Source organism: Neovison vison, chromosome 8, assembly GCF_020171115.1.
Source record: "Neovison vison isolate M4711 chromosome 8, ASM_NN_V1, whole genome shotgun sequence".
Taxonomy (NCBI): Eukaryota; Metazoa; Chordata; class Mammalia; order Carnivora; family Mustelidae; genus Neogale; species Neogale vison.
The window spans coordinates 137367910-137394872 of record NC_058098.1 but is presented as its reverse complement, the minus strand read 5'-3'; the positions used below and the strand labels follow the sequence as shown (position 1 = coordinate 137394872).

The 26963-nt window shown below is 42.8% G+C and overlaps 1 protein-coding gene across 2 annotated transcripts in view; it reads left to right on the top strand.

The window, feature by feature from the left end:
• Positions 1 to 9011: 9011 nt before the first annotated feature.
• TAF1B (TATA-box binding protein associated factor, RNA polymerase I subunit B) overlaps positions 9012 to 26963 on the top strand; it is a 68189-nt gene continuing 50237 nt past the window's right edge. For both annotated transcript variants that reach the window (XM_044262094.1, XM_044262093.1), the window contains exons 1-6: positions 9012 to 9082; positions 10434 to 10532; positions 15797 to 15884; positions 17293 to 17390; positions 19217 to 19312; positions 24703 to 24856. In XM_044262094.1, the coding sequence (XP_044118029.1) occupies positions 9065 to 9082; positions 10434 to 10532; positions 15797 to 15884; positions 17293 to 17390; positions 19217 to 19312; positions 24703 to 24856 (553 nt within the window). In that variant the 5' untranslated portion in view covers positions 9012 to 9064. The remainder of the gene's footprint in view (positions 9083 to 10433; positions 10533 to 15796; positions 15885 to 17292; positions 17391 to 19216; positions 19313 to 24702; positions 24857 to 26963) is intronic.

Genomic DNA, 26963 nt, shown 5'->3' with positions numbered 1-26963 from the left:
ATTTATGCTCAGGTCATGATCTCAAGGTTAGGAGATCAAGCCCCGCACGGGGCTCTGTGCTGGGTGTGGAGTCTGCTTGTGATTCTCTCTCCCTCTCCCTCTGCTCCTTCCACACCATCTCTGAGATGAATAAATAATATTTTTAAAAAGAATAAAACTGCCAACAAAATAAATTATAACAGAACATTCACCAAATCAGTCTAATAACTTCTAAGTCATTTGTTGGTTTTCAGAAATTATTGGTGTGAGCTTTTGATATGTTCTCACAAATTAAGTAATGCCGCTATTGGAGCTATGGCTTGACAGAAGGAAATGCAGCCAACTTCTCCAATAACTTCCTTAATAAATCAGTAGCCACTAGGTTAACTTGTAGTCTCAAAATAGAGAATTTCTCTCAGTAACGATATTGTGTGTGGTAATGAATTGTCTCTCAGCTGCTATTCAACCAAGAGCAATTATGTTCAAATATTTCGTGTTCCTTCCAGTGTCATCTGATTCTTTCATATTCAATATCCTATTGGCTAAGTCACGAAAGCCTTTTGTGGAGCACTGGGTCGAATGGCGTTGAGCCCAACCCTTCCTGAGAGGCTCAGGGCACGGTGGCCCAAACTGTGGGCCCTACTAGGCTGCGTGGTTTTGACTCCTGGCTTAGACACTTACACAAATTTTAGATAACCTTTGATTTCATTTTCTTGTCCAGAAAATGGGGCTCATGGGTAACCAATCTAGAATGGTGCCTGGATCAGAAAATGCTAGATACACATTAGCTCCCACTTTACTAAGAAAACCCGGTGGTTAATGCCCTTGGTATATGTGCTGCCGAAGCGAGCACTGGTTAATGCCCTTGAGTAGAAGGCCTGTGGTGGGTTTTGACAAACACACACCCTTCAATGCAAGTGAAATTGGGTATGAATGGTGAAAAACGGGAGCTACACGCTGGAATCTTTGGGCCCTTCCTTCCTTGCAGCCTCCCACCCGGGGAGGAAGTACTGCTATTCCAACAAAGCCCCAAATGCTTGGCTAGTACTTGTGTGGGGCCCCCACTTGTCTGCTCCCCCAGGCTCTCCCCAGCCTCTCTGAGCCAAAATTCCACGAAGGCTATCATCCCCACAGGCCGGCACCCTGTTATGTGGGAAGTACAAGGCAGCCGTGCCCTGCTGACTGGCCTCCTGTTGATCCATGAGCTGCCCCTTCTCCCTTCCTTCTTCCCTGGTGGGAGCCAGTGTGGTAACCAGGAGGTGCGATCTACCAGGAACCTCTGGTATCACGCATGGGACAGACTATGGATGTACTGGCTGATATCAGTCCTGTGGGGCCAGGAGACCTCCAGGCAGTCAGGGCCCTGCCCAGTGCTCTCACCCTGAGGCCCACAGCTCTACCTCTTACCCATTATCCTGGCCACACTTGGCTTCCTTTTGTTTCTCAAACACACCAAGCATAGTCCAGCCGCAGGGCCTTTTCACTGTCCCTGGAATACATTTCCCCACATTCCTGCATGGCTCTCTCTACATTCCCAGCTTGGCTCGACAGTCCCTCCTTCGGAGAAGTCTTCCTCATGACCCTGTAAAAATTCTACTCACTTCACCCCACCCCAGCCACCCTATATGCTTACCTGGCTTTAAAGCATGTATCACTCCCTGAAGTTATATTTTATATTTATCTGTTTTCTATCATTCTGCCATGACAGATATGGTGGAACGAGTGGATGACAAATACTGTTGCAAATACTTTTAAAAGACGCAGAAACTGCTGAAAATTTAGAAGAAAATGAGTGTTACGTGTTTCAGGTTTGCAACATGAATGTTTGCTATCCAGCAGGAAGAAATATAGATATTTCCAACAAGTCCCTGCTCCTGGTAGCGGCTGGATTCCATTTCAGTCATAGAACATGGGAAAGATGGCTTCTGAGGGGCCGTTTGTGGAAAGGTGCATCAGAGAATATACATTCTCCACAGTAAGCTGCGTCTTTTATACAAGACCGACTTGGAGATACCATGTCCATGGAACCACCAACTAGAACCACTTTGACAAAATGGCGGAAGAGCTCTGGGATGAGGCTGCAGACGGCTGGGGAGATTCGCTGGTACCTCCTTCGCCAGCAGTGAGGGGCAGCAGAGGCGACAGGCAGAGGGGCACGTGTGGCTGTGGAATGCTCTGGGCATAGTTGATTTTATAAACTCAGGACCTTTCAGATGTCAGGAGATCCTTACCATAACCCATCCGAATGTCCACAAACGTCCTTTGTTCTGCACAGAGGCCTGTTGTCTATCTCATGGCAAAAGACTCAGAAGACCTGTCAGACTTACAGGCGAATTATCTTTTTTTCTCGTGAAACAAAAAGGCAAGTATTCCTGCAATGACGAGAGGCCGGCTGTCAGTAGTAACACCACTTGGCAGGTGTTTTCGAAATTGTGAATACACTTAATTTGTCCCTTCGGGGGTAAAGGGGCTGTTTCGACAAAGTGAGCAGCCGAATGGCCGGGTGTGTTGGCTGGCCTTATCTTCACATTTATGATCTCAGATGTCCAGGGGGGCCCCTGAAGGTGCCTGACAATTTAGCAGATTTCTGATCTAACTCTCCCATTCCCCAGAGGTATTACACCTCTGACCTTTCCTTGGGCCTCGAGCAACCCTCCCAACTCTCACACTCCGCTCATGACCTCCTTGCCATCTCACCAGAAACAGTCAGAGGAGCCCTTTCCACACGTCCCCACTGTGCCTGTGCCACAGGCCCTCCCTTTCTGGTCCTGTCATGGCTGAATTGTCTCTGCTCCGGCCAATCCCTCTGCCTGAGCTGCTGACCCAGCCCCTCTCCCCAGCTCGGTGAGAGCCCCTGGAATCATTCCGTCTTCCCATGTCTGAAACAAGAAAGCCAAGAAACCAAACCAGAGAAACACAAATCTGCCTCGGCTTTACGTTGCCTCCCAGTGATGACATTCTCAGCCTCCTTCTTGCTCCCTACTGCAGTATGTCCGAGTGGCCGGGTCTGGGTCCTTGGACATTTCTAGCCACACACCCTTGATGAGTTTATCCACGCTCCTGACTCCCAGCCGTTAGCTTCCCCCTGAACATCAAACTCATCTACTCAACAGCACCGCCTGGATACCGAGTTCACATCACTAACTGAAGCATCCCAGCAAACTCCTGATTCTGGCCTCCACTCTGTCATTAAGCCTACCTGTGTCTTCCCGGTCTCCACAGATGGCAACGGCCCTCTCATGCAGGTTCAGACCCAGAACTTTGCAGTCACCTTCACTCTCCTCTCACCCCCCGCATCTGATCTATCAGGAAGACTGTCCGTGCCTTTGAAATCTGTCCAGAAGTTGACTGTTTCTCCTCAGTGCCTGCTCCCTCCATCCCTTACATCCCCCTTCTCCCCCCCTACTCTCCTTATCCCTAGAGAGATCCTTCTAAAATAGGAGTCAGCTGCTGTCACTCTTCTGTCTTCCATCTCACTGAGAATAAAACCTGATGTCCTCCTATAATCCCCAAGACCTTATATCCCTGATCTGGCTCGGTCTCCTCTCTGACCTCATGGTCTCGGCCACACACCTCCTTGCTTTCTCGGGGCCACCTCTCCGTCTCAGGGCCTTTGCACCTGAAGTGCTGATCCCCCACCTACCTGCATGGCTCAGTCCCCCGCTTCTTTTAAATCTCGTGATTTTGCCTCAGGTTGTGATTGCAAGGTCCTAGGATAGAACCCATGTCAGGCTCTACACTCAGTGGGGAATCTGCTTGGGGATTTCTCTCCCTCTCCCTCTGCCCCTCCCCTTTCTCTAAATTTAGTAAATAAATCTTAAAATAAAATAAAATAGCAACTCCCACCTCCAACCTTTCCTCCTGTCTATTCTATTTTCATGTTCTGCTTTCTCCTCATGGAAGTTTTTAGCCTCCTGACATATTTTTTAGTAATTTGCTTATGTATTTAGTATGTGTCTCTGCCAGCTAGAATGTAGGCTTCATGAGGTAGAGACTGTTTCTGTCCATTGCTTTATTCCATGTGCCTAAACCAGTGTCTGGCACATGCTAGGCTCCCCACTGCTTAAGGAATGAAAAAGTAACCACTTCTTTGGAAGACATGTGTTCTATGGAGACTGCATTTTGAGAATGAATGTTTGCAAATGTTCCCATTGGCATGAAAATATTTTCTGTATCTTTGTGAGGTGTCTTTTTCTGTTATGATCCCTTTAAAAAGAAGTACTAAAGTAAACTAAATTTAAGACAAGAACTACAAATCTTTATCACATAGTGTTAAGACAAGATTAGTTTAATTACAATGTTCTTAATACTTTCATTGAAAGGGAGGTTATTTACATTAATAACTTATATTTTAGCTTATATTGATATTTATGAGTATTCTATAACATACATCATTATATGCTCAAAACTCTTTTCTGAGAGGTTGCTGTCAAAGGAGGAGGCTTTTGGATTGGATTAGTTCTGGGCGTGTATTTTAGGGTTTTGTTATAGAACATTCTAGTTCGAAAAACATTTCCTGTGGCTATCCATTACGTTGTAACAAACTACTATGTATCATAACAAACTACGTCAGATTATTGGCTTAAAAACAAAAACCATTGTGTTGATTTGGAATTCTGTCAGTCAGGAATTGGGGCAGGACTTGGCTGGGTGGTTTTCTGTTCCACGTAGCATGGGGCAGGGGCTGCATGTAGCTAGTGACCCGCTAGGCTGGGAGATCCCAGACTTCACTCATATGTCTGACACTTTAGTCCTCCGTGTTGCCTCCCTAGTACACATGGTGCGACTGGGCTTCCTCACAGCATGGCTGTCTGAAGGGAGTTGGACTTCTTGCCACTGGCTTTCAGGACAGCACATTTGAGGAAAAGCAAAAGCTGCAAAGGCACTGCTTGGAAGTTAGGCAATACCATTGACTTAGCATTCTGTGGCTCCAAGCCGGCCACAAGACGATGGCTGATTCAAGGGGCAGGAAGAGGGACTGCATCTTCCAATGGAAAGACAGCAAAGAACATACGTCCACTTTAAATCCACCACAGGCTTCTTTTGCATGTCATGATTCTGTGAGATGCATCCGTGTTGTTGCCTGTAGCACGAATTCATTCTTTCTTTTTCCTCTATAGGATTCCATGGTATGACTATCACAATTAGCTATTGATTCTCCCATTGATGGACATTTGGTCCTTGTAATTTGGGGCTATTATAAAGAAAGCTTAACAAAGATACTTGCATGTATCTTTTGGTGAACACATGTACTAATTTGTCTTGGGAATGTATCAGAGGGTAGAACTGCTGAGTTGTAATTAGCACACAGTTAGCATTTCCTCCAATTTTCCAAAATATTTCTGCCAGTTTACACTCCCATCAGCAATGAAGAAGAGACTGAGTTTATCCACGTTTTTTGCCAAACCTCAATATTGTCATTTTTTAAAAAAGATTTTATTTATTCATTTGACAGCCAGAGATCACAAGTAGGCAGAGAGGCGGGCAGAGAGAGAGAGAGGAGAAGGAAACAGGCTCCCTGCAGAGCAGAGAGCCTGATGAGGGACTCAATCCCAGGACCCTGAGATCATGACCTGATCTGAAGGCAGAGGCTTAACCCACTGAGCCACCCAGGTGCCCTATATTGTCATTTTAACTTTGGCCATCCCAGTGGATGTGTTGTACCATCTCCTTGTGCTTTTAAATTGCATTTTTCTGGTGAATCATAATGTTGAGCAGCTTTTCATGTATTCATTGATCTTTTAACTATCCTCTTTGTGAAATAGTGCCTTTTTTTTTTAATTTGTAGGAATGTATTTGTGGTGGATATGTCTTTTGTTGAGTTTATCTATTGTACATATCTTTTCTCAGTCTTTGGGTTGCCTTAACAATGTCTTTTGATGAACTAAAGTTCTTAATTTTAATGAAGTCCAATGTAGCAGTCTTTTCTTTCATGAATAGTGCTTTTAGGACTGTGCTTTTCATCAGGGAATCTGCCCTGTCTCAAGTCAGAGAGATACTTTTTGATTCTTTTTCTAGAAGCTCTATAGCTTTACTTAGTACATGTGGGGCTGTGGTCCATTTCAAATTAATTTTTGTATTGCAAAGGACTTGCATTCAATTTGCTGATATTTTGTTTGGAATTTTTACATCTGCTTCTGAAACAGAACAGACTTTTTTTACTCTCTTTCAAATATCCCACGATTTGATGTCAAGGTTATGCTAGCCTTTTAAGATGTTCTGGTAACTGCACTCACTTTTCCCATTATTTAGAAGTCTGTGTTCGATGGGTACTATTTCTTTCTCAAAGATCTGGTAGAATTTACTATCTTTAACTCATATGAAATTGGGGTTTTCTTAGTGAGGTTATTTTATACATAGAATAGACTTTAAAAATTGTTCAGATTTTCTATTTCTTCTATATACCTTTCAGTAACTTGTATTTTTCTAGGAATTTGTCCATCATCAAAATTTCAAATTTCTCGGCCTAGTGTTACTGGCTCTATTACAGAATTGAGTAATGATTAGTGTTGGTTTCTGTGTCTGTTACTTATATGGAACCTTGGGTACAGCAGCTTCTTGTGCATAATAGCAGAGCTGGGGTCCTTGCTAGGATTTGGGTCCACCTTTCTTAGGTTTGGAGGGTTAAACATATTTCTTTCTGATGTACACATTCTTTCTTTAGACATGTTCATACATTCAGTCAAGATGTTCAGTAAAATACTGGCCCAGACTCCTCAGTCCCTTTAAAGATTTATTATCTGTGCCCTAATTTTATTTCTCTGTTTCCTCTTCTTGGGGCTACCTCGATATTGCTCCACCATACCACCTCTATGTAGCTCAACAGTTTTCCAGAAATTTATCTACAGGGCGCCTGGGTGCCTCAGATGGTTAGCATCTACCTTCGGCTCAGGTCATGATCTTGGGGTCCTGGGATGGAGTCCCCTGCTCAGCTGGGGGTGGGGAGGGTCTGCTTCTCCCTCTCTCTCTGCCCTTCCCCTCATGCTCTCACTCTGGCTCTGCCTCTCTCAAATGGATAAATAAAATCTTAAAAAGAAAAGAAAAGAAATATACCCACATTCAAGCTCACCTGCGCCATAAGGCAGAAACCAGTTCACTGAGCACTTCCACCATTGATAATTTCCATTAGACTAAAAAGAAAAAAAAAAATCTGTGCCAATCTGATAAGCAAAAATGGCACCTGAGCCAGAGGTTTTAAGAACTGCATACTAAAGCTTTTCTGCTAAACCCTTCCTTTAAGTCTTATAGTCTAAGAAAACATTTTCTTCCAAAGGGCTGACTTTGCTCAAAACACTCAATTTTCTGTGAAGGAATGGCTGGAAAAATCTGTGATTCATTTCTGTGAAATCACATGTCCAAAGTCTCAAATCAAGGTCTGTCATCTGTTTCAACCATTTTGCATATACATGAAAATCTTACAAGTCATTCATCCACTCAACAAATGTTTATCGATCACTTCCTATTAGCTAAGTACTATTCCAGGTCCTGGATATATTAGCAATAAACAAAAAGACAAAGATTCCTGATCTCGTATTTTAGTTCAATACATTAACTCTTCAGCTGTGCATTCAGTACTGTCCCTTCCTGTTCTATTATTTCAACATCTGAAATCATGAGAGATCTAGAAAATAAAAGGTTTATCACCAAGCTGTTCTTAGGGCAATCCTCATGCTGTAAGGATAGGGAAGGTTTTTCAGAAAGAGTCTGAAGTTGCACAGAGCCACGCTTGGCAAATGACATGGGTGACATAAATGAACAGGACATTTGTCTAGTGCCACGTTAAAATAATGAGATGGACTTCTCCATGGGACTTGGGGGGTCTCCTGAGGGCTGGGACTCTTGACCTCTCATTTCCCAATTGCCCGCACAGTGCCTGGCACGCAGTGGGTGCTTAATTAACTTGGGGAAATAAATGAATCGACAAGTAAATGAGGAATGAGTGAATAGAGAGCCAGTCCCTCTCTATTCTTCTCTAGTCTCATGACTTTAAATGCCATCTGGATAGAGAGAACTCCCGAGTGTGTATCTCCAGCCCAGAATCCACCTGAGAATGCTGGACTCCGATGTCAAATTGTCTTTTCATCCTGCCTGGAGGTCTTAGCAGCATCTCAAACTTCGCAGGTCCAAAATCAAACTCCTGGTTCCTCCTCTACCCTACCCCAAATGGTCCCACCCACAGCCTGCCCCTACTCGGTCAGGCCTCACCCTCCCAGCGCTCAGGGCAGAAACCTTGAGGTCACCCTTGCGTCTTTCTCCTACCGCCCTCCTCCTGTCCATGAAGATGCCCTCACGGCTCTCCCTTCACAGTCTGTGTTTCCAGAATCTCTGTGATTCTCAGTCTCTAGTGCTTTCACCTGGTTCAAGCTCCCATGGGATCTTGTCTGGATTATTTCCCTGGTCTCCTGACTTGACTTCTGCCCTCGCCCCCATCAGCCTTCTCCCCGCAAGGGTCACACTGGTCTGTCAAACATAAGTCGGACCGTGTTAATTCCTCCAACAGCTTCCAAGGAAAATCCTGCCCAATACGAGCACTCCGGAGCGGATGCTTACAGAGGAGGCAACTGAGGCACGGGGAGCAGGAAACGGTGACTGCACCCAGGTCTACCTCAGCAGCCTTGTTCCTTCCTCCAGAACCCCACGCCTCTCCCGTGCCAGGGAGAGCCGCAACCGAGCGGACTCGGGGAGCCGCCGCCGTCCAGGCCGGGGCGGGCGGGCAGCCACTGCCTCCCCGGCAGCGAGCGGGGGAAGATGGTCCCGCTTGTTAGCCGAGCCGGACCGAACCAGCTCCGCAGTCGGCGCGCCGCGTCTCTTCCCGAGGTCGGCTCCAGTTACCTGGACTGGATAAACGCATGGAGTCTGGGAGGGGGTTGCAGGGGTGGCGGAGCTTCCTTCCCGGAGCGGGCGGAGACGACCCCGCATCCCCAGGCGTCCGGAACCCGAAGCCGCGGCCTCGGTTTCCGCCCGGCGGGTTCCTGCCGGCGCTCCCGGAAGCTGCGCTCGCTGCCTGGGTAACGGGCCCGGAAGCTGCGCTCGCTGCCGGGGTAACGGGTCCGGCGGGGACGGCGGCGGCGGCGGCGACGCGGTTATGGATCTGGAGGAAGCGGTGAGCGAGCCGGGAGCCCTGCGGGCCCGACGGCGGGGCGGGAGGGGGTGAGGCGGAGAGAAGAGGCTGGAGGACGCCGACTGGCTGTGGGGGCGGTCGCTGGCCGGAGGAGGGCGGGCGGAAGGCCGCGGGGCGGGGAAAGGGATGGTGCTGGCGGGCCCGGCGTGCGCGCGTTTTGGGGCGCTGGGTGAGGTCGTGGGTGAAGGGAGGGCGGGGCGTTAGTCCGTGTGGGTGTGTTTCGGGAGGGGGATGGAGTTGTGGGTTTTATGGGGTGGCCACCCACGAGGCCCATCCCCTGTGGACCGGGCCACCCACAGGTTCCCTTTGATCCCGGGGTGGGCGTGGGAGGGCCGGGCGGGACCGGGCTGGCCTCTGAGTGAGTCCCCCCACCCCCGCCCGGTGTCTCTGCGGATCCTCGCCGCGGTCTGGGGAGGGATACCACATTCGGGTCTGACTCACTCCAGATAATGCTCCGGAGTCACTGCAGACCTTCCCGACTCGCTGAAATAGATTCGGCGTTCGGTTTTGACATACATGAAAGGCTGCATTCTTTGGCCGTATTGGGCAGTGGGATCGGCTATGAGGTCAAGGACCCGAGAGCCGGGACCAGTCGTCGGGTGCCGGTCTTCGTGCGCACAGACGCACTGCGGTGATAGAAGGCCTTGCTTATACGGACGTTCAGTACATGTGTATCGAGCGACGATGACTGACGTCTGTCCGTGCTGGGTTAGTGACATCAGTAGTCCTGTCTCACCACTGACCTGCATTCGCTGTAGTAGGCATCGTGTCTCTTCTACTCACCACTGAATCCCTGGCCCCCAGTTAAATGCCCAGTGCGTACACAGGCGATTTTCCTTCTATTGCTGAATGAATAAATTGAAACTTGGAACAACCCCAATAAAAAGCCGGTTCTTTTGTGGTTTGTGTTTTTCGTGTCATTGCGAAAGTTCCAGATCGCATGCAATTTTTATTTTTAAAGTCTTCTCCTTACTTAAATCTCGTCCTCTTTTTTTCCTCAGGGCGCTCTCCAGGAGCTTTATTAACTCATCCTTTTTTCCCATTTTACCCCTACCACCTTTTCTTCTTCTTTTTTTTTCCTCCTCACAGCATATTTTAGAAACTTTTTAAATCATTTAATTCCATTTCAGACTATTCAGAAGACTGAATTGTTCTTCTCTTTGTTTATAGTTAGTCTCTCTGGTATATTTTTTATTTTCTATGGTTTTTTTTTTTGTTTGTTTTTTATCTGTAGGGTAAAATTACAGGGAACCCTTTAGGTAGAACTGTAGGATTTAGGTGCAGTGTATTGGAAATGGTTTAATGGTAACACCTTTCCTGTCTTCTCCTATAGAAAGAGTTCAAAGAAAGATGCACTCAGTGTGCTGCTGTCTCTTGGGGTCTTACTGATGAAGGCAAATATTATTGCACTTCTTGCCACAACGTTACAGAAGTAAGTAACATATGTCATTTAAGAATCTGCTAAGGTTTTTTAAAATTATGGTTTTAGCCTGATATGTGGCATAGTTCCCAAATAATATGTTTTTGTCACTCCTGCAGTGCCCAAATTCCAAGAATAAAAGTAGTCTTCCAGGTGCTTACATGTGAGCTAAGTAATGAGTAAATTAGATTTAGGATGGGTTTTTGAAATGATATTGGGCCTCATTGGTAAATAATTTCATGATTCAGACTGTGTAGTAAGAGAGAAAATAATTAAAGTTATACTTAGAAGGTGAGACAGTTTTTTTATTAGTTAATACTCATGGAAGAGTTTTTAATATATTGGTAGCTTAAAGGTTTGGAACATGGAATGTTAGAAAGATTGAGGACTTTTGGGAGTATTGAAAATAAGCTTCATTGTCATTTTATCTTTGTATACCTTAGAGATTACAAAGTGGTTTTTTTTTTTTTTTAAAGATTTTATTTATTTATTTGACAGAGAGAGATTACAAGTAGGCAGAGAGGCAGACAGAGAGAGAGGAGGAAGCAGGCTCCCTGCTGAGCAGAGAGCCCGATGCGGGACTCGATCCCAGGACCCTGAGATCATGACCTGAGCCGAAGGCAGCGGCTTAACCCACTGAGCCACCCAGGCACCCCTACAAAGTGTTTTCTTATCCATTATTTCATTTTCTCCTCATAGCCACCTGTGAGATATACTATTGTGCCTGTCCATCGATGGGGAAAGTAGGGCTCATGATGAGTGAGCTTGCCAAAGTCACACAAGTATAAAGTGTTGAGCCAGGATGTGAACCCGAGTCTTCCGACTACAGTGGCCATTTTACTCCCTCACACCTGCCTCTTACACTAGAGATTGTCATACTGTCTTGCATGTAACCTTGGTAGATAGGCCCCCCTTCACACTGAGAGTCCTAGGTCCTGTTCCAGTTACCACACATTCCGGGCAGTATAACCAAAAAAATTGAGGTGTGTGGACAGTCTGCTACTGGACAGGCTGAACATGCCAGGACTCCTCTCTGGAAAAAGATTGGCTCCAGGTCTGTAGAGCCCGGAAGGAACAAGTATTACATTAACCATATAGACAGGCAAATTTGGGACAGAGGAAGATAACTCTGTAGACTTATGCATTTGGTCAAGGTGGAGTAACAGGAACCAGATTTACCTTCCTACCTTAAACAACCAAAAACTTGAGCAAAATATATAAAACAACTAAAGAAAAATTTCCTTTGAGGAAAAGTGGCTAATTTACGTTGTTGATCACACAGAGCTTTTCTTGAAACAATCATCGTTCTTCAGTGTACAGCTGCAGTCCTTATGCCTGCTTCCCACTTAAGTCACACAGAATATTTAAAAAATGCTAGCTCAATGAAGTTTTGTGGGTGGTGGATATTTCATTATCTTGATGTGATGGTTTCATAAGGATGTAGGCATGTGTAGATAAACATGCATATGTAGGACGCCTGGGTGGCTCAGTGGGTTAAGCTGCTGCCTTCGGCTCGGGTCATGATCTCGGGGTCCCGGGATCGAGTCCCACATCGGGCTCTCTGCTCAGCAGGGAGCCTGCTTCCTCCTCTCTCTCTCTCTCTCTGCCTGCCTCTCTGCCTACTTGTGATCTCTGTCTGTCAAATAAATAAATAAAATCTTTAAAAAAAATGCATATGTATACACATGACCTTGTACGCTTTATTTTTTATTTTTTAATTTTAATTGTTTTTTTAAGATTTTATTTATTTATTTGACAGAGAGAGAGACCACAAGTAGGCAGAGAGGCAGGCAGGGAGAGAGGGGAAGCAGGCTCTCTGCTGAGCAGAGAGCCCGATGTAGGGCTGGATCCCAGGACTCTGAGATCATGATCTGAGCCGAAGGCAGGGGCTTAACCCATTGAGCCACCGGGCGCCCCTATTTTTTATTTTTTTTTTTTAAGATTTTATTTACTTGAGAGAGAGCACGCACACATGCAAGAGAGAAAGAGCGCGTGGTGGGCGTGCAGCGGGAGAGGCAGAGGCAGACTCCCTGCCGAGCAGGGATCCTGATGCTGGATCCTAGGCCCCTGGAACTGTGACCTGAGCCGAAGACAGATGCTTAACTGACTGAGCCACTCAGGCACCCCTGTACTTTATTTATTATTTTAAGATTTATTTATTTATTTTAGGGAGAGAAGGTGTGTAAGCATGAGTGGGGAGTGGGGCAAAGGGAGAAAATCTCAAGCAGACTCCTCGCTGAGCATAGAGCCTGACTTGTGGCTCCATCCCATGACCCTGAGATCATGACCTGAGCTGAAATCAAGAACCAGACCCTCAGCTGACTGAGCCACCCAGACACCCCAACATGTACACTTTAAACATGTGCAGTTTGGCCCTCTCTGCTTTGATGCAAGGGAGGCATGAGCAGCGTTACCCAGGACTGTTTCTGTAGCAGCAGTGCAAACATAAACACAACAAGGGGTGGTTGTGTCTAATTGGACTATTTGCCATTAGTACGTGAAGTCAGCATGCTAGTTTTGTGGAACTTGAACTGCATTAACGAATTGCCTCTTTTATTTCTGTCTTTGATAATGTTCCTGTTTGATTCTGATAAAATCTACTGCAGTTATTTTAACTTGAAAGATCCTAATACCACTACACTAACTAGTTCCACATTTGAAAGACAACCTATATTGAGTAACTTGACAAGAATGTAGCATTCTTTCTTTTTTTTAAAGATTTATTTGGGGCGCCTGGGTGGCTCAATGGGTTAAAGCCTCTGCCTTTGGCTCAGGTCATGATCCCAGGGTTCTGGGATCGAGCCCCACATCGGGCTCTCTACTCAGCGGGGAGCCTGCTTCCTCCTCTCTCTCTGCCTGCCTCTCTGCCTACCTCTCTGCCTACTTGTGATCTCTGTCTGTCAAATAAATAAATAAAACCTTTTTTAAAAAAAGATTTATTTATTCATGTTCGAGAGAGAGAATGCGAGCAGGGACAGGGGCATAGTCTCCAGCAGACTCTGAGCTGAGCGTGGAGCATGATGTGGGGCTCAGTCTCACGACCCCGAGATCATGACCTGAGCTGAAACCAAGACTCTGACACTTCACCAACTATACCACCCAGGTGCCCCAAGGATGTAGCATTCCTAAAGCTGGGCAGAATCTCTATTAGGCCAAGAACCTAACTCAGGGCCTTCCATGATAGGCAGGGCTATGACTGTACAATTCCAGTGGTTATTCTTGGCTTCGTGGTACCCCAGGCATGTTCTTTGTATAGCATGTGATGTGATCTGTGCTGCCTGGAGTCGGGTGCTGTCTGCTGGCCATGTTGATATCTAGTGGGTGGAGGATGGCCAATGAGATGTAGTTCTAGCTATGTAGAGTAGAGGTCATGGTGCAGCTTTCTCGGTTTTTTCTGTACCCTCATTGCCCTCCAGGTCTTACCTTGTTTGTAATTCTCAGGCTGTAGATACTTAAAGGCTTTCTGAATCAGTAAAAAAATAAGAATGTTACATTGGTGTATTTTAAATAGAAAAACCTTTTTCAGGTCTTAAATCTAGCCAATTTAGACAACGGATGTTCTTGTAGGTATTTCATAAAGGTGTAGGCTAGAATTGTGTGAGTTCAATAGATTTTTATGACTATAACATTAGATATATTGTAGAAAATTTAGAAATTAAAAAAAAATAGAATGAAATAATTGCATATGCTTTCAGAACAATGTATATATCTGTGTCTGTAATATCTGTAGAAAATGTTTGTAACAACTTGTTTTCAGGCTCTTAATAATGTTTATTGATACCTGAAGAAATTTGTCCATAAAAATAAAACTTATCTACTATTTGAAAAAAAAAAAAAGAAAGAAAATTTAGAAATTATGAAGATGAAAGCTAAAATCACCAGTAATCTTGGGGCATCTGGCTGGCTCAGTCAGTTAAGCATCTGCCTTCAGCTCAGGTCATGAGCCCAGGGTCCTGGGATCAAGTCCCATGTGCAACTCCCTGCTCAGCGGGGAGTCTCCTTGTCCCTCTCCTTCTGCCGCTCCCCCTGCTTGTGTTTTCTCTCTCTCTGTCAAATAAATAAAATATTTGAAAAAAATAATAAAAATAAAATTACCAGTAATCTCAGTAGTCAACATTTTAATTGCTTCCTTTTAGGCTAGTTTTTTTCTGTGTATGGAAGGGAAAGGGGATGTGGGTGAGCACTTTTGAATCTTCTATCTTAATTAAATATTTTCCTGTGTTATTCTAAACATTTGTGTACTGTCTTATTGCTTATATAAATATCCTACAATATAACCATTCAGTAATTTAATTAATTATAGATCCAGTTTTAGATATTTAGTTTTTTCTAGCTTTTAGTTATTTCACATTTCATTTAGTCCAGATTTTAAGCCTTTTTATCCCTGCCTACTCTTAATCCATTGTACCCATCTTTGTAGGGTAACTGCTTTGGTACGTATTGTTGTGTCTTCTGTTTTCAGTGTGGCCAACCCAGTCCGACAGAATGGCTTCGAATGTGGCTTCTGTGACTAGAGGAAATACATTCCCCAAATCTTCTTGTTAAAGATGTTTCTTTTACTCTTAATAAAAGCTGAAGATAAACTTCATTCCAATCTCTTCAACTGAGAGAAATACACAAATCTTGCCTGTTTTTAAAAAATCTTCACCTCTCCTCCCTTATTAAGACTTAATTCCTTTATTCTGGTTGGGAGAGAGGCAGATTACGATGTCCCAGCCCTTGAGAGCACTGGGAGTTGAAGACCATGGGATGAATTATACTCACCATTTAGTCATTCTAAAATTGTGTAGGCTTGATTAAAAATAAAAAGTAGTACTTTCATAATTTCAGAAATGAAAACTGTATTATTAAAGTATATAGAAAAGCAGGGTGAAACGAATCTGTATGTAGCATAGTCCTTGCTGGTTATAATAAATACAGTTTTCTTAATTCCGGAGTGTGTTTGGATGAAGGAAAGAGGGAACAAATTTTATTTTAACATTAGGTTTCGTATGAAAAAATTAGAAAGTGACTTAAAATAAAACTTTATTCATTTGCCAGACTTTTCTTTAGTGTTTACTGTGTTCCAGGTACTGTTTTGATTAGTGAAAATTTTTGAATGAAAAAGCAATGTAAAGGTTAACCAAAATGTTACAGTTGATATAGTTTTCCCAAAATGTTACTGTTCTTAATCCTGGCACTCACAGTTTGGTTCATTATACTTCCCAGAGCGTGCTTGGAAATATATTTAGGGAGATGTAAAACTACCTTTTTAATGGTATGTCTGTCTCCTGCAGAGATCTAAGGAAGTCATAAACACTGGGGCTATTCCTAATACTAAAATACAAGCCATCAACCGGGGACTTAAAAGAAAAAGAAAACTCGGTAAGCCCTTTCTTCATATATGCTTAGGGATGTGCAGTGGAATTTTAAATAGATTCTCGAGAAGTTGCCAGATTTGTAAATCGGTCATCCAGAGTGGAATGAAATTGTTGATGGTAAAATTGGAAGTAAGTGTCTTTAAGCATATCCTGTTTTCATCCTGCTTACGGTTGTGAGTTGCTTTTCAAGTGGAGCAACAATTATGCAAAAAATAATGGAGTGTATTCCCTCTTATCTGTTGGCACGTTTCTGTTTTCTTGTGATCTATTCGGAATATGATTTTTCCATGCATTCAGAAAAATGCTTTCTGAAATGATTCAAGTATGGAATTGTCAGGTTAGGCAAGTTTAACGTGATGTTCAACTTTTAGAAACCCATTTCTCACACTCAATTTTGAACACACCCTTTTAAAATAGGAAAATTATTTTCCTTAAAATAATCTCAGCACGGGTGTGCTCTGAAAGGTAATCTACTTCATTAATCCAGTGAGTACATATAATTAGTCATGATTGAGAATAATCTGAGGTAATGTCTAACTGATGCTTTTTATTTCTGTGACTACATAGGGCCAGATTCTCCAGTTTGAAAAAGGCTAATGATAGGGGGGATTCTTATAGGTGAGGAAGCTTTAAGGATGCACACACATGAAATACAGATATATCAGTGTTTGTGAAATATCTCTATGAAATACATTGTTATTCTTAGATGAATAACAGACAGGAAGCCTAAATGCTAACTTTTGTTTCTGTTTAACCTTTAATAGTGACTATTTTTGTTAGGCTAGAAGCTGGTTACTTTTTAATTACATTTTATTAGAGAGGAACTTTATTAATTTGGATGTGACTTAAGTAACTAAAATGTAGAGTTTCAACTTAAATTGCTGCAGGAAATTTAGGTGCTTTAAATTAGCTGTTAAGTGCCTTACATTCAACTTCTTTTTTTTTTTTTTTTTTTAAGATTTTATTTATTTATTTGACAGACAGAGATCACAGGTAGGCAGAGAGGCAGGCAGAGAGAGGAGGAAGCAGGCTCCCCGCTGAGCAGAGAGCCCGATGTGGGGCTCTATCCCAGGACCCTGGGATCATGACCTGTACCGAGGGCAAAGGCTTTAACCCACTGAGCCACCCAGACGCCTCTACATTCAACTTCTTTAACCCTGCATAGTTTCTAAGTCTGTAAAATGAGAATGTTTATACCATTTGCAATGGAAAATAGAACTCTGAATTTAGAATATAGCTTTAGCATTTGTGTCCATATTTGCTGGATTGGAAACAGAAGATTATAAGGATGGAAATCCTATTCAGGAATATAAAACACTTCGAGCTGTAATGTGTAAAACACAGTTGTAACTCTGTAGTAGCATGTGGTAAGTAGGAGTACAAGTGTCTGAACCGTGTTATCTGTCGTCTAGAGAAAGGCTGGGATTGGTATGTGTGTGAAGGTTTTCAGCAGATACTTTATCAACAAGCAGAAGCCTTAAAGACCCTTGGAGTCGGCCCAAAATTAAAGGTAAGTCCATTGTGTCTGGATGCAGTCCTACGTTTTGTTTGAAGAACAGTAAGATTTGGAGTGAAACTAAGGAGAAAAGTAGGATTATCAGTAATGATACTAGGACTCCTGAAGGGATCATTTTTTCTGATGTTTTTGCTTTACTCCTTTCATTAGATTGCTAATTCTCAGAGTGTGTTCTACAGGGTATTAATAAGCAAAGAACCAAAAGAAAATAAAAAAGGTTTTAATCTTAAGATAATTAGGAAACATTAAGTTAAATAAAGTAAAACAAATAATTTTGCAGACGTTTTGGTGTCTTTTATGTGTTAATGTGCTTGTTTGATTTCCAAGGGGATGTAGTATCCAGTATTCACAACTTGAGAACAAAGTCCTTTAGTGTGCTATATACGTGCTTGCGTGGCATTGATCAGGATTTTGAGTTCCAGAATGTGCTTTGGGGAGTGATAGATTAGGCCTGTGGTTCTCAATCTTGAATGTATACCAGAATCACCTAAACACAAGTTAATGAACCTCATTCTGGAGTTTCCAATTCAGTAGGTCATTGCTAACAAGTTCCCAGGTGACACCGATGCTGCTGGTCCAGGGACCACACTTGGACTTTGCTGCCCCTCCAGAGTACCACAGTATCCCTGTTGTTGCGTGAACTTCATGTTTCTTCATCTGGTTGAAGCCATTTCAGGAATTGTTTAGAAAGCCAGTTGGTTCTTGTATACTCCCTTTGTACCCTTTATTGGGTACAACTTGCCAGCCTAGTTGGAGAGAGGGCTTTATGCATGTGTGGAATGAGTAAACATGAAATGATAGGACAGTGTGCTCATAAGTGCCATTGAGGGCAAAAAGAGAAGGTAGAAAGATCAATGTGGATTGAAGTCACCAAGGAAAGATTTGTAAAGGAGCCTTTGTTGTTCAAACCAGTGTTTGGGGCAAGCCAGCAAGAATGCCCTCTAGAATGATGCATGGCCCAGGAGGACTCTGGGCTTACCCTGAGAGGTATTATAGGATTTAAAAATACAAAACCGTAAGTGGGGCACCTGGGTGTCTCAGTTCGTTAAAAATTCAAAAATGTGAGAGACCAGATGGCACCCGCAGTGGTGATCTGGGGGTTTGTGAAATCTGGGGCTTTCTTTCAAGTCATCCTATGTTATAAATGCTTTGTAATTTATAATTTCATATAGTTATACCAACCAACTACAGTGGGGTTTACTCCTGTATGGTTTTCTACCCACTTCACCAGGGTTAATCCCGACAACAGTTCTGTCTGAAATTAGCCAATGAACATAACTGTTAGAACTGACCATTTAAATGGCACAGGAATGACATTATGCTAAGAACACAGGGTTTTCTATTTACCAGGTGGGTCATTTTGGCCAATTTACTCAGTTTCTTCAGTGGTAGAATGGAGATTGCAGTGTAGTGTTTGAACTAATGGATACCTCTTACCTAGTAGGTGATGAATAAATAGAAAAGTTCCTTTGTTATCTTATTTTACTTCCACTTGGACCCAATAGCAGCTTTGCCTCTAATTAGAAGTGTGGTCATATAGGAGTTGCTTTCTTTCTCTCATTCTTAATATACTAACTTACAAAAGGAAGGGGTTCAACTAGGTGATCTGTTTGGAATTAGGCTCTTCTTTAAAAATCTAAGATTATGAAGAATTTATTCAGTGTTTCCCATATACCTGATTTTGCGATGATAATTCTTTTTAAGAAATGTAACTAGGAAGGTAAGAAGACATTTAGATGGAGGGCAGTGTATAAAGTGTAAGTGGTCTGGATGGACCAGTGTGCTTGCCGTAATCACTACTCATTTCCCTTCTACCTTAGGATGAAGTTTTGCATAACTTTTGGAAGCGCTACCTGCAGAAGAGCAAGCAGGCCTATTGTAAGAACCCGGTTTATACTAGGGGAAGGAAAGCTACGGTAAGTCACGAGTGAGAAGCGGGATAAAAAGCCGTTTCTGGTGTGACGCAGAGATGAAGACCGGTCCAGTGTCATCTGGATTTATGATGTCAGAGAATTGTCAGGGAAGAGTGTTCTCTTGTAGTCCAGAAGGAAAGGGTCACTGAGCTAGACACTGGAATTAATTTTGACTTCTTATTGGACTAGTTGAAACAAATTTGTACTTAACTTCTAAATAGAAGCTTAAGGACTTTCCATGAATTGAAGTATTAAAAAATTTTTTTGCACGTTTTTCCTTTTGCTTAGAATACCCCACTTACCTGATATTTCATGACGCAGCTCAGTTATCTCTGCTCAGCAGGCTTTATGTGAAGAAAAATAAGTCTGGGTCCCTCACCACCCGCTCCCACCACCCCCAGAGCATTTACATTATTAGTTTGCTTTTAACTGCGTTACAGATGTGCCATGGGACATTTCATTGGGGGTACAGAAAGGTTCCGCCTCTGAGAAAGGCACGTTTGATAAACTGCTATGTTTGATGTGTGGTACTTACTCTCCAGGGCTGAGAAGAGATTCCGAATCTATTTGACATTTCTTAAGAGCTTGGACTCTTGGCCCAGTGGATCCTTGTTTTGTTGGAGTCAGTGGGGTTCCACATGCAGAGCTGAGTGATCCAGGCCTGAAAAGGACTTTCCATGAATTGTAGTATTAAAAAAATTTGATACTGAGTGATCCAGGCCTGAGAAGTCCGGGTCTGAGTGAAGGGAATAGGTCCCGAGAAGGAGAAGTTTAGAGCAGCGGAGCCGTGTGAGAGAGAATGATGGAAGGGGCACTGACCTAAGCAATTCGTGTAGGAAACTTGCTTTTTGCCCCCGGGACCATGCATTTAAACTCACTCCAGAGGAATAACTTGAACAGACAATTTTACAGTGATGAGATTATGAAATACCATCCTCTCTTGATGCAGGAGGCAGGTGCTGCTCAAGAAAACAAGATGCCACGTGGGTCTTAGGTGACACTTCGAAAGAGAAAAGAAAAAAGAAAGAGCCATCCAGGCTGTTAAGAATCTGATCTTAGGGCACCTGGGCAGCTCAGTCGGTTAAGCATCTGCCTTCTGCTCAGGTCATGAGCCCAGCATCCTGGGACTGAGGCTCAGGTCAGGCTCCCCGCTCAGCAGGGAGTCTGCTTCTCTGTCTGCCATTCCCCCAACTTGTGTATGTGCGTGCATGTGCACGTATGCACGTGCTCTCTGTCAGATAAATCTTTTTAAAAATTTTTTATTTCCTTTTTTATGAAGTATGGGTCATTGATTTTATTAGTGCTCTCCATGGGGATTAAAATCAAAATCCACTAAAATCCTAGAGGAGAACACAGGCAGCAACCTCTTTGACCTCTGCTGCAGCGACTTCTAGATAGACATGTCTCCAAAGGCAAGGGAAAGAAAGGCAAAAATGAGCTATTAGGACTTAAGCAAGATAAAAAGCTTTTGCACAGTTGACAAAACCAAAAGACAGTTGACAAAATGGGAGAAGAGTTTTGCAATTGTTTTATCAGATAAAGGGCTAGTATCCAAAATCTGTAAAGAACTTACCAAACTTAACACCCAAAGAAAATAATCCAATTGAGTAGACAGAAGACATGAACAGACCTTTCTGCAAAGAAGACATACAGATGACCAAGAAACACATGAAAAAAATGCTCAACATCACGCCATCAAGGAAATACAAATCAAAACCACAGTGAGATACCACCTCACACCAGCCAGAATGGCTAAAATCAGTAAGTCAAGAAATGATAGATGTTGGTGAGGATGCAGAGAAAGGGGAACCCTCTTATACTGTTGGTGAGAAAGAAAGCTGGTGCAGCCACTCTGGAAAACAGTATGGACGTCCCTCAAAAAGTTGAAAATAGAGCTACCCTACCACCCAGCAATCGCACTACTAAGGATTTACTGCAAAGATAAGAATGTAGTGATCCGAAGGGACACCTGCGCCTTAATGTTTGTAGCCTCAGAGTGTCCACAATAGCCAAACGATGGAAAGAGCCCAGATGTCCATCAACAGATGAATGGATAAAGAAGATGTGGTTTATATATACAATAGAATATTATGCAACCATCAAAAAATGAAATCTTGCCATTTTTAATGAAACGAGTGGAACTAGAGGGTATTATTCTCAGTGAAATAAGCCAATTAGAGAAAGACAGTTATCATATGATCTCATACTTGAAATTTAAGAAACAAAACAGGATCGTAGGGGAAGGGAGGGAAAAATAAAACAAGATGAAATCAGAGAGGGAGACAAGCCGTTAAAGATTCTTAATCGTAGGAAGGGACACCTGGGTGGCTCAGTTGGTTAAGTTGCTGGGCGCCTGGGTGGCTCAGTGGTTAAGCCGCTGCCTTCGGCTCAGGTCATGATCTCAGGGTCCTGGGATCGAGTCCCGCATCGGGCTCTCTGCTCAGCAGGGAGCCTGCTTCCCTCTCTCTCTCTCTGCCTGCCTCTCTGCCTACTTGTGATCTCTCTCTGTCAAATAAATAAATAAAATCTTTAAAAAAAAAAAATTCTTAATCGTAGGAAACAAACAGGGTTGCTGAAGAGGAAGGGGCGGGCGGGTGGGTGGGGTAACTGGGTGATGGACATTAAAGAGGACACGTGATATAATGAGCACTGGGTGTTGTATAAGACCGATGATGAATCACTGAACTCTACCTTTGAAACTACCAATACGCTATATGTTAATTGAATTTAAATTTAAAAAGGATTTAAAAAAAAGAAACTTAGTCTTCTCAAATATTCAGTAATTCCTTCATGCTTTGAATGTGACTGAACTAAGAATAGTAAGTGGTCTGCATCTGAATCCTGGCTCCAGTGCTGTGACTTGTGTGATCTTGGGTGATATAAATTACTTAAAACTCCCAGAAAAAATGAACAAGAGATTATTAAAAATCAGGGTAGGATAAGGGAGATGGAAAATGTAGTGGCAGGAAAGGGTGTTATTTGTGGTGTGATCAGGGGATCTTAGGTGAGAGTGAGCCATGGGGATATCTTGGGGAAGAAATGCAGAATTTCAGGCCTCCCCCAATCCTACTGATTTAGAATCTGCATTTTAACACAGTTCCTAGGTGGTTCCTGTGCACACTAGTTTGAGAAGCCCTCTTCCAGATAAGACATGGTGGTGGCTGGGATAAGATGGTAGCAATGGAGGTGATAAGGGCTAGGATTCCAGATAAACTTTGGGTAGGGTCATCAGAATTTCCTGATTGGTTGGATATAGGATGTGAGAGAAAGAGAGGAGTCATCAAGGGTGACTTAAGTTTGGGGCCTCATACAACAGGTGGAACGGGAAGAGCTATAGTTTGGTTTTGGACCTGTTTTAAGTTTGAGACAGCTGCTGGACATCTGAGAGGAAATTCCAGGTAGTTAGATTTCCAGGTCTTCAGTTCAAGAGAGAGGACTATGTTAGAGGTAAAAATTTGGATGTTGTTAATATACATTATAATTTATCAAATCTCAAATGCCATTGTTTGGAAGATGCTCCATTATTTTAAATATCCCCAAGAATGAAAATAACGCTGCACATCAAACCGTGACATGCCATTGGTTATAAGATACACCTGATATCAGGGACAGTAATAAAAGGGGAGAGGCAGTGCGTTTTAGAGTCAAAAACAACATAGTAGTTGGTGTTTTAAAATCAAAAGCTCAGATGACGTCTCTGAGGAGTGATGATAGAGAAGGGGCCGAGGACTGAGCTCTGAGTCCCTCTAGGATGAAGATGTCTGGGATAAAAGCGGAACATGCAAGGAGGTCTGAGGAGCAGCTCGTAAGTTAGGAGGAAGCCTGGAGAGTGAGAGGGCGTTCTGGAATCCAAGGAGCAGTGTTTCAAGAAGAGAGAAGTGATTAACCTCGAAATGCCGTCTGTTTGGGAAGGAGAAGGGCTAAAAATGGATGAGCAGAGCAGTGGAGTCGCAAGTGTGATTGGAATGAGGCTCAAGATAGACTGGGAAGGGAGAAATTGGGGACAGCAAGTCTGGGTAACTCTTCCAAGGCATTTTGCTGCAAAGAAGTACAGAGAAATTATATTGCAGCTGGAGTCAAGAAAGTTTTTTTTTCTTTTAAGTGGGATAAATGATAGCGTATTTTTGTACTGATAGAAATAATACAAGAGAGAAGAAATTCTCAGTGGGGAGAAGGAAAATAGAAATGAGGGATAAGCTTTGAGTAGAAAGGGTGGGATTTGAGTAGATTGGGTGTCCAGAGGGGGAAACTGGCCTTTTTTTTTTTTAATTATTATTTTTAAGATTTTATTTATTTATTAGTGCACATGAGTGGTGGGGAGGGGCAGTGGGAGAGGGAGATGCGGGCTCTCAACTGAGCAGGGAGCCCGATGTGGGGCTTGATCCCAGGATCCTGGGATCGTGACCTGAGCCGAAGGCAGACGCTTAACCAACCGAGCCCCCCAGGCGCCCCTGAAACTGGCTTTGTAGATGGCAGCTTGGATAGTTCACCAGAAGAATCAGACAGAGAGTAGATTATGTGGTCAGGTTCCTAGCAGTTGGTTGCTTGCCTAAGCTTGTGGACCTCTTCTACAGTTGCTTCAGATTTCTCAAAGATGACACAAGTATCTCCTCCCTGATTTTTTTTTTTTAAGTTTATTCTCTTGCAAGTTTCCTTAACATGAATCTTACCTCCTCTTGATAAGATTGAGTTTCCCCATCTGCATGGCTGATAATGTGGCTTTTTAACTGTGATCAGTTTCTCCAAAGTTATGTCAGCTAATGAGGCCTTTAGGTAGCCAGCCAGCTGACCTTTCTTAGGAACACTCTGACCACCATTTCAACAATACACGTGTGAAAAATTAAAACAATGGTATCAGTGTGTTTGTCAATTAAATGTTATAAATAGTAAAGTACCACAGGAGTTCAGGGAATCGAGAAGTCATTGAAAAAGAGTTGGTTGGAAAGACTGCATGGTACAATAAATAATGGATTGGAGAGAAAGAGAAGAAAAGATAGTCCAGGCAAGAGAAATGGAAGTAGCAAAGATACAAAGCGGTAATTCCCAGGTAGGCTCAGTGAAGAGAAGCCAGCATTGTGCCGGAGTCATTATTGATGTTTTTATTGGTGTAGCTACTAGGGCTACAAGAGGGATGCTAGTTAGAGGGAGAAGGAAGCCTGATGTGTCTGCTGGAAGCCTGTTACCTTGCTCACCCTTGTCTCCAAACATTTTCCAGGAGCAGCCTGGAAAGCCAGGAGCACAGTATAGAGGTAAAACTCTTTTAGTCTTAGGAACATGGCAAATGTTCTCTAGAGTAGTTTATTTTATGGTGTTTCAGATGGGCGGGACTTGGTAGCTCGTGGAAATGAATAAGTTCCAATTTAATAATTTTATGTGTGTTATTTTGCAAATAGGTATTAGAAGATAACCCAAGTCATTCAGACTGGGATAGTGAGCCTGACCTGCTGAGTGACTTTAGCTGTCCTTCTTTTGTTGAAAGTGGACCAGACTCTCAGCTTGATAGTCGCACTCAGAAGCCTTTCCCCATCAGCAAAGCGTCGCAATCAGGTAAAAATGAGAATCAGACTATCTAGAATTTTAAAGCTGGTAATGCACCTTAAAAATAGTTTAGTCCAATCTTTTCATTTTCTAGGGAAAGAAACTTGGCCCGGCAAGAAAGAATGATTTGTTAAATCATTTGGCTAAAAGATAGGTAAATTAAATGAAACCTTAGTGCAATTTTTAAAAAGGTACATTGTTTCCACGTGAGTATTTTTGTGTAATTTTTAAAGGAACTTAAATAATACGTGGACCCAGAGAGAAGAAAGCTCGCGCAACAAAGATCGTATATGTGTGAGCTCAGAATTTTCAAAGAAAAGTTGCAATAGAAAGATGACAGATCTTAGTCATATGGTGGGATAGGTAAGCATCAAAGACGATATGTCCAATTTTTAAGCATAGACTAAAGCAAAACTTACCATATTGTGTGTATGTGTGTGAATTTTACTTTCTGATTTAACTCTGTAATCTAAAATAGATAAGGAGTATATTTAAGGTAACAGATATAGACCTTCTCAAGGCATTTATTCATGACTTTCATTGTTTCCACACTACTTTTTTTTTTTTTTTTTTTTTTTTTTAAAAACATGATGGAAAACAGACCTCAGAGAACAGACCAGACTCTTACTATAGATTACTAGAATCTTGATGCATGCTGACAGGGTTCTTTGGGAAATAGCTTCCAAACTGTCTGGTGTTAGGGATTGTGGAAATCTGGGTTGTGTGGTTATGTAACATTTTCAGCAAAACATTTTTTGTCTGGATTGCTGCTTTGCAGGCCTCTTGCCCTCCAAAGAGTAAAAATTCCTTTTATCAGTATATCCGCATTACTCGCTGGACTGCACGGTGACAGTTCAGATATCAGATAAGTTACTTTCTGTGTCCAAAGATGTAGAGGACGGAGGATCACAGAATAATTGGGCAGCGGTGAATCTTGAGTTTCTGGCTCCATGCTTTCAGGCCGGCCCAAGCTCACACTGTCCCAGACAACTAGGACTCTCAAATCATCCAAGCCTTTTAGAGCATCATGATTGTTTACCTATGTTAAGTTTTTGTTTGTGTGTTTGTTTTTTAGTAAATGAGGATCCTTAGAGCTTTATTTTATTTTGTACATTTAGAGTAGCTATGAATGTAACCCTTACTTCAAAAATCTAAAATATAAATAGTCAAAGGAAAAATCACTAGTTATTGTGTCATCCAAAAATAACCACGTTGCCATGGTAAATCATTCCAGAAAGGTTTTTATTCACATATATAGAGAGAAAAAAGGAGTTTTACTATTTGTTTTTATAAAAATTTGTGCTATTTCTTCATTCTTAACATTTTTTAATCAAAATCCTCTATGCATATAATTAAAAAATGTTTATAAAACTTGTTATGAAAAGATTATAGTCCCTTGTTCACCTAAATGTGCCATTCCTAAGAGGCATTCATTTTCAGCTCTTCTGCAGCTTCCATAGCTCTGTAGCACACGCGTGTGGTACTGCATCTTGATTTCTGCTTTTGGACATTAGCTATTAAATTCCCATGATGAAAGATGAAGTCTTGGCTCTTTCACACAATCCTCACTGCCTGCCCCTCTCCCCATGTAGTCACCAGCACACAATTGTGCATTTTTTTCCTCTTTTTTTTTGGACAGAGATCACAAGTAGGCAGAGAAAAAGGCAGAAGAGGGGGGAAGCAGGCTCCATGCTGAGCAGAGAGCCTGATGCGGGGCTTGATTCCAGGACCCTGAGACCATGACCTGAGCTGAAGGCAGAGGCTTAACCCACTGAGCCACCCAGACACCCTTATAATTACATTTTCTGTATATATTTTTGTTTTCCCAGAGTCGATAATTACCTGTTACTTGTTTAGTTTTCTCTTTATTTTATTACTAATCTATAAATTATTCCTCGTGTTTCTCCCTATTTCCTCCAGTTCTGAAAAATCTCCCGAATTCTGAGATATTCTACCAGTTTCATATTCGGGAAGAAGTCTTTGTGCAACTTCTGACCTACCCTAATCTACAATGATACATCGCTAGACCTATGACCCGGCTATCTTTGGGATCTCTTTACCAACATCCTGAAGATTCTCTTACCGCTCTTTTGTTAAATTCCTTATTTCCTTGACT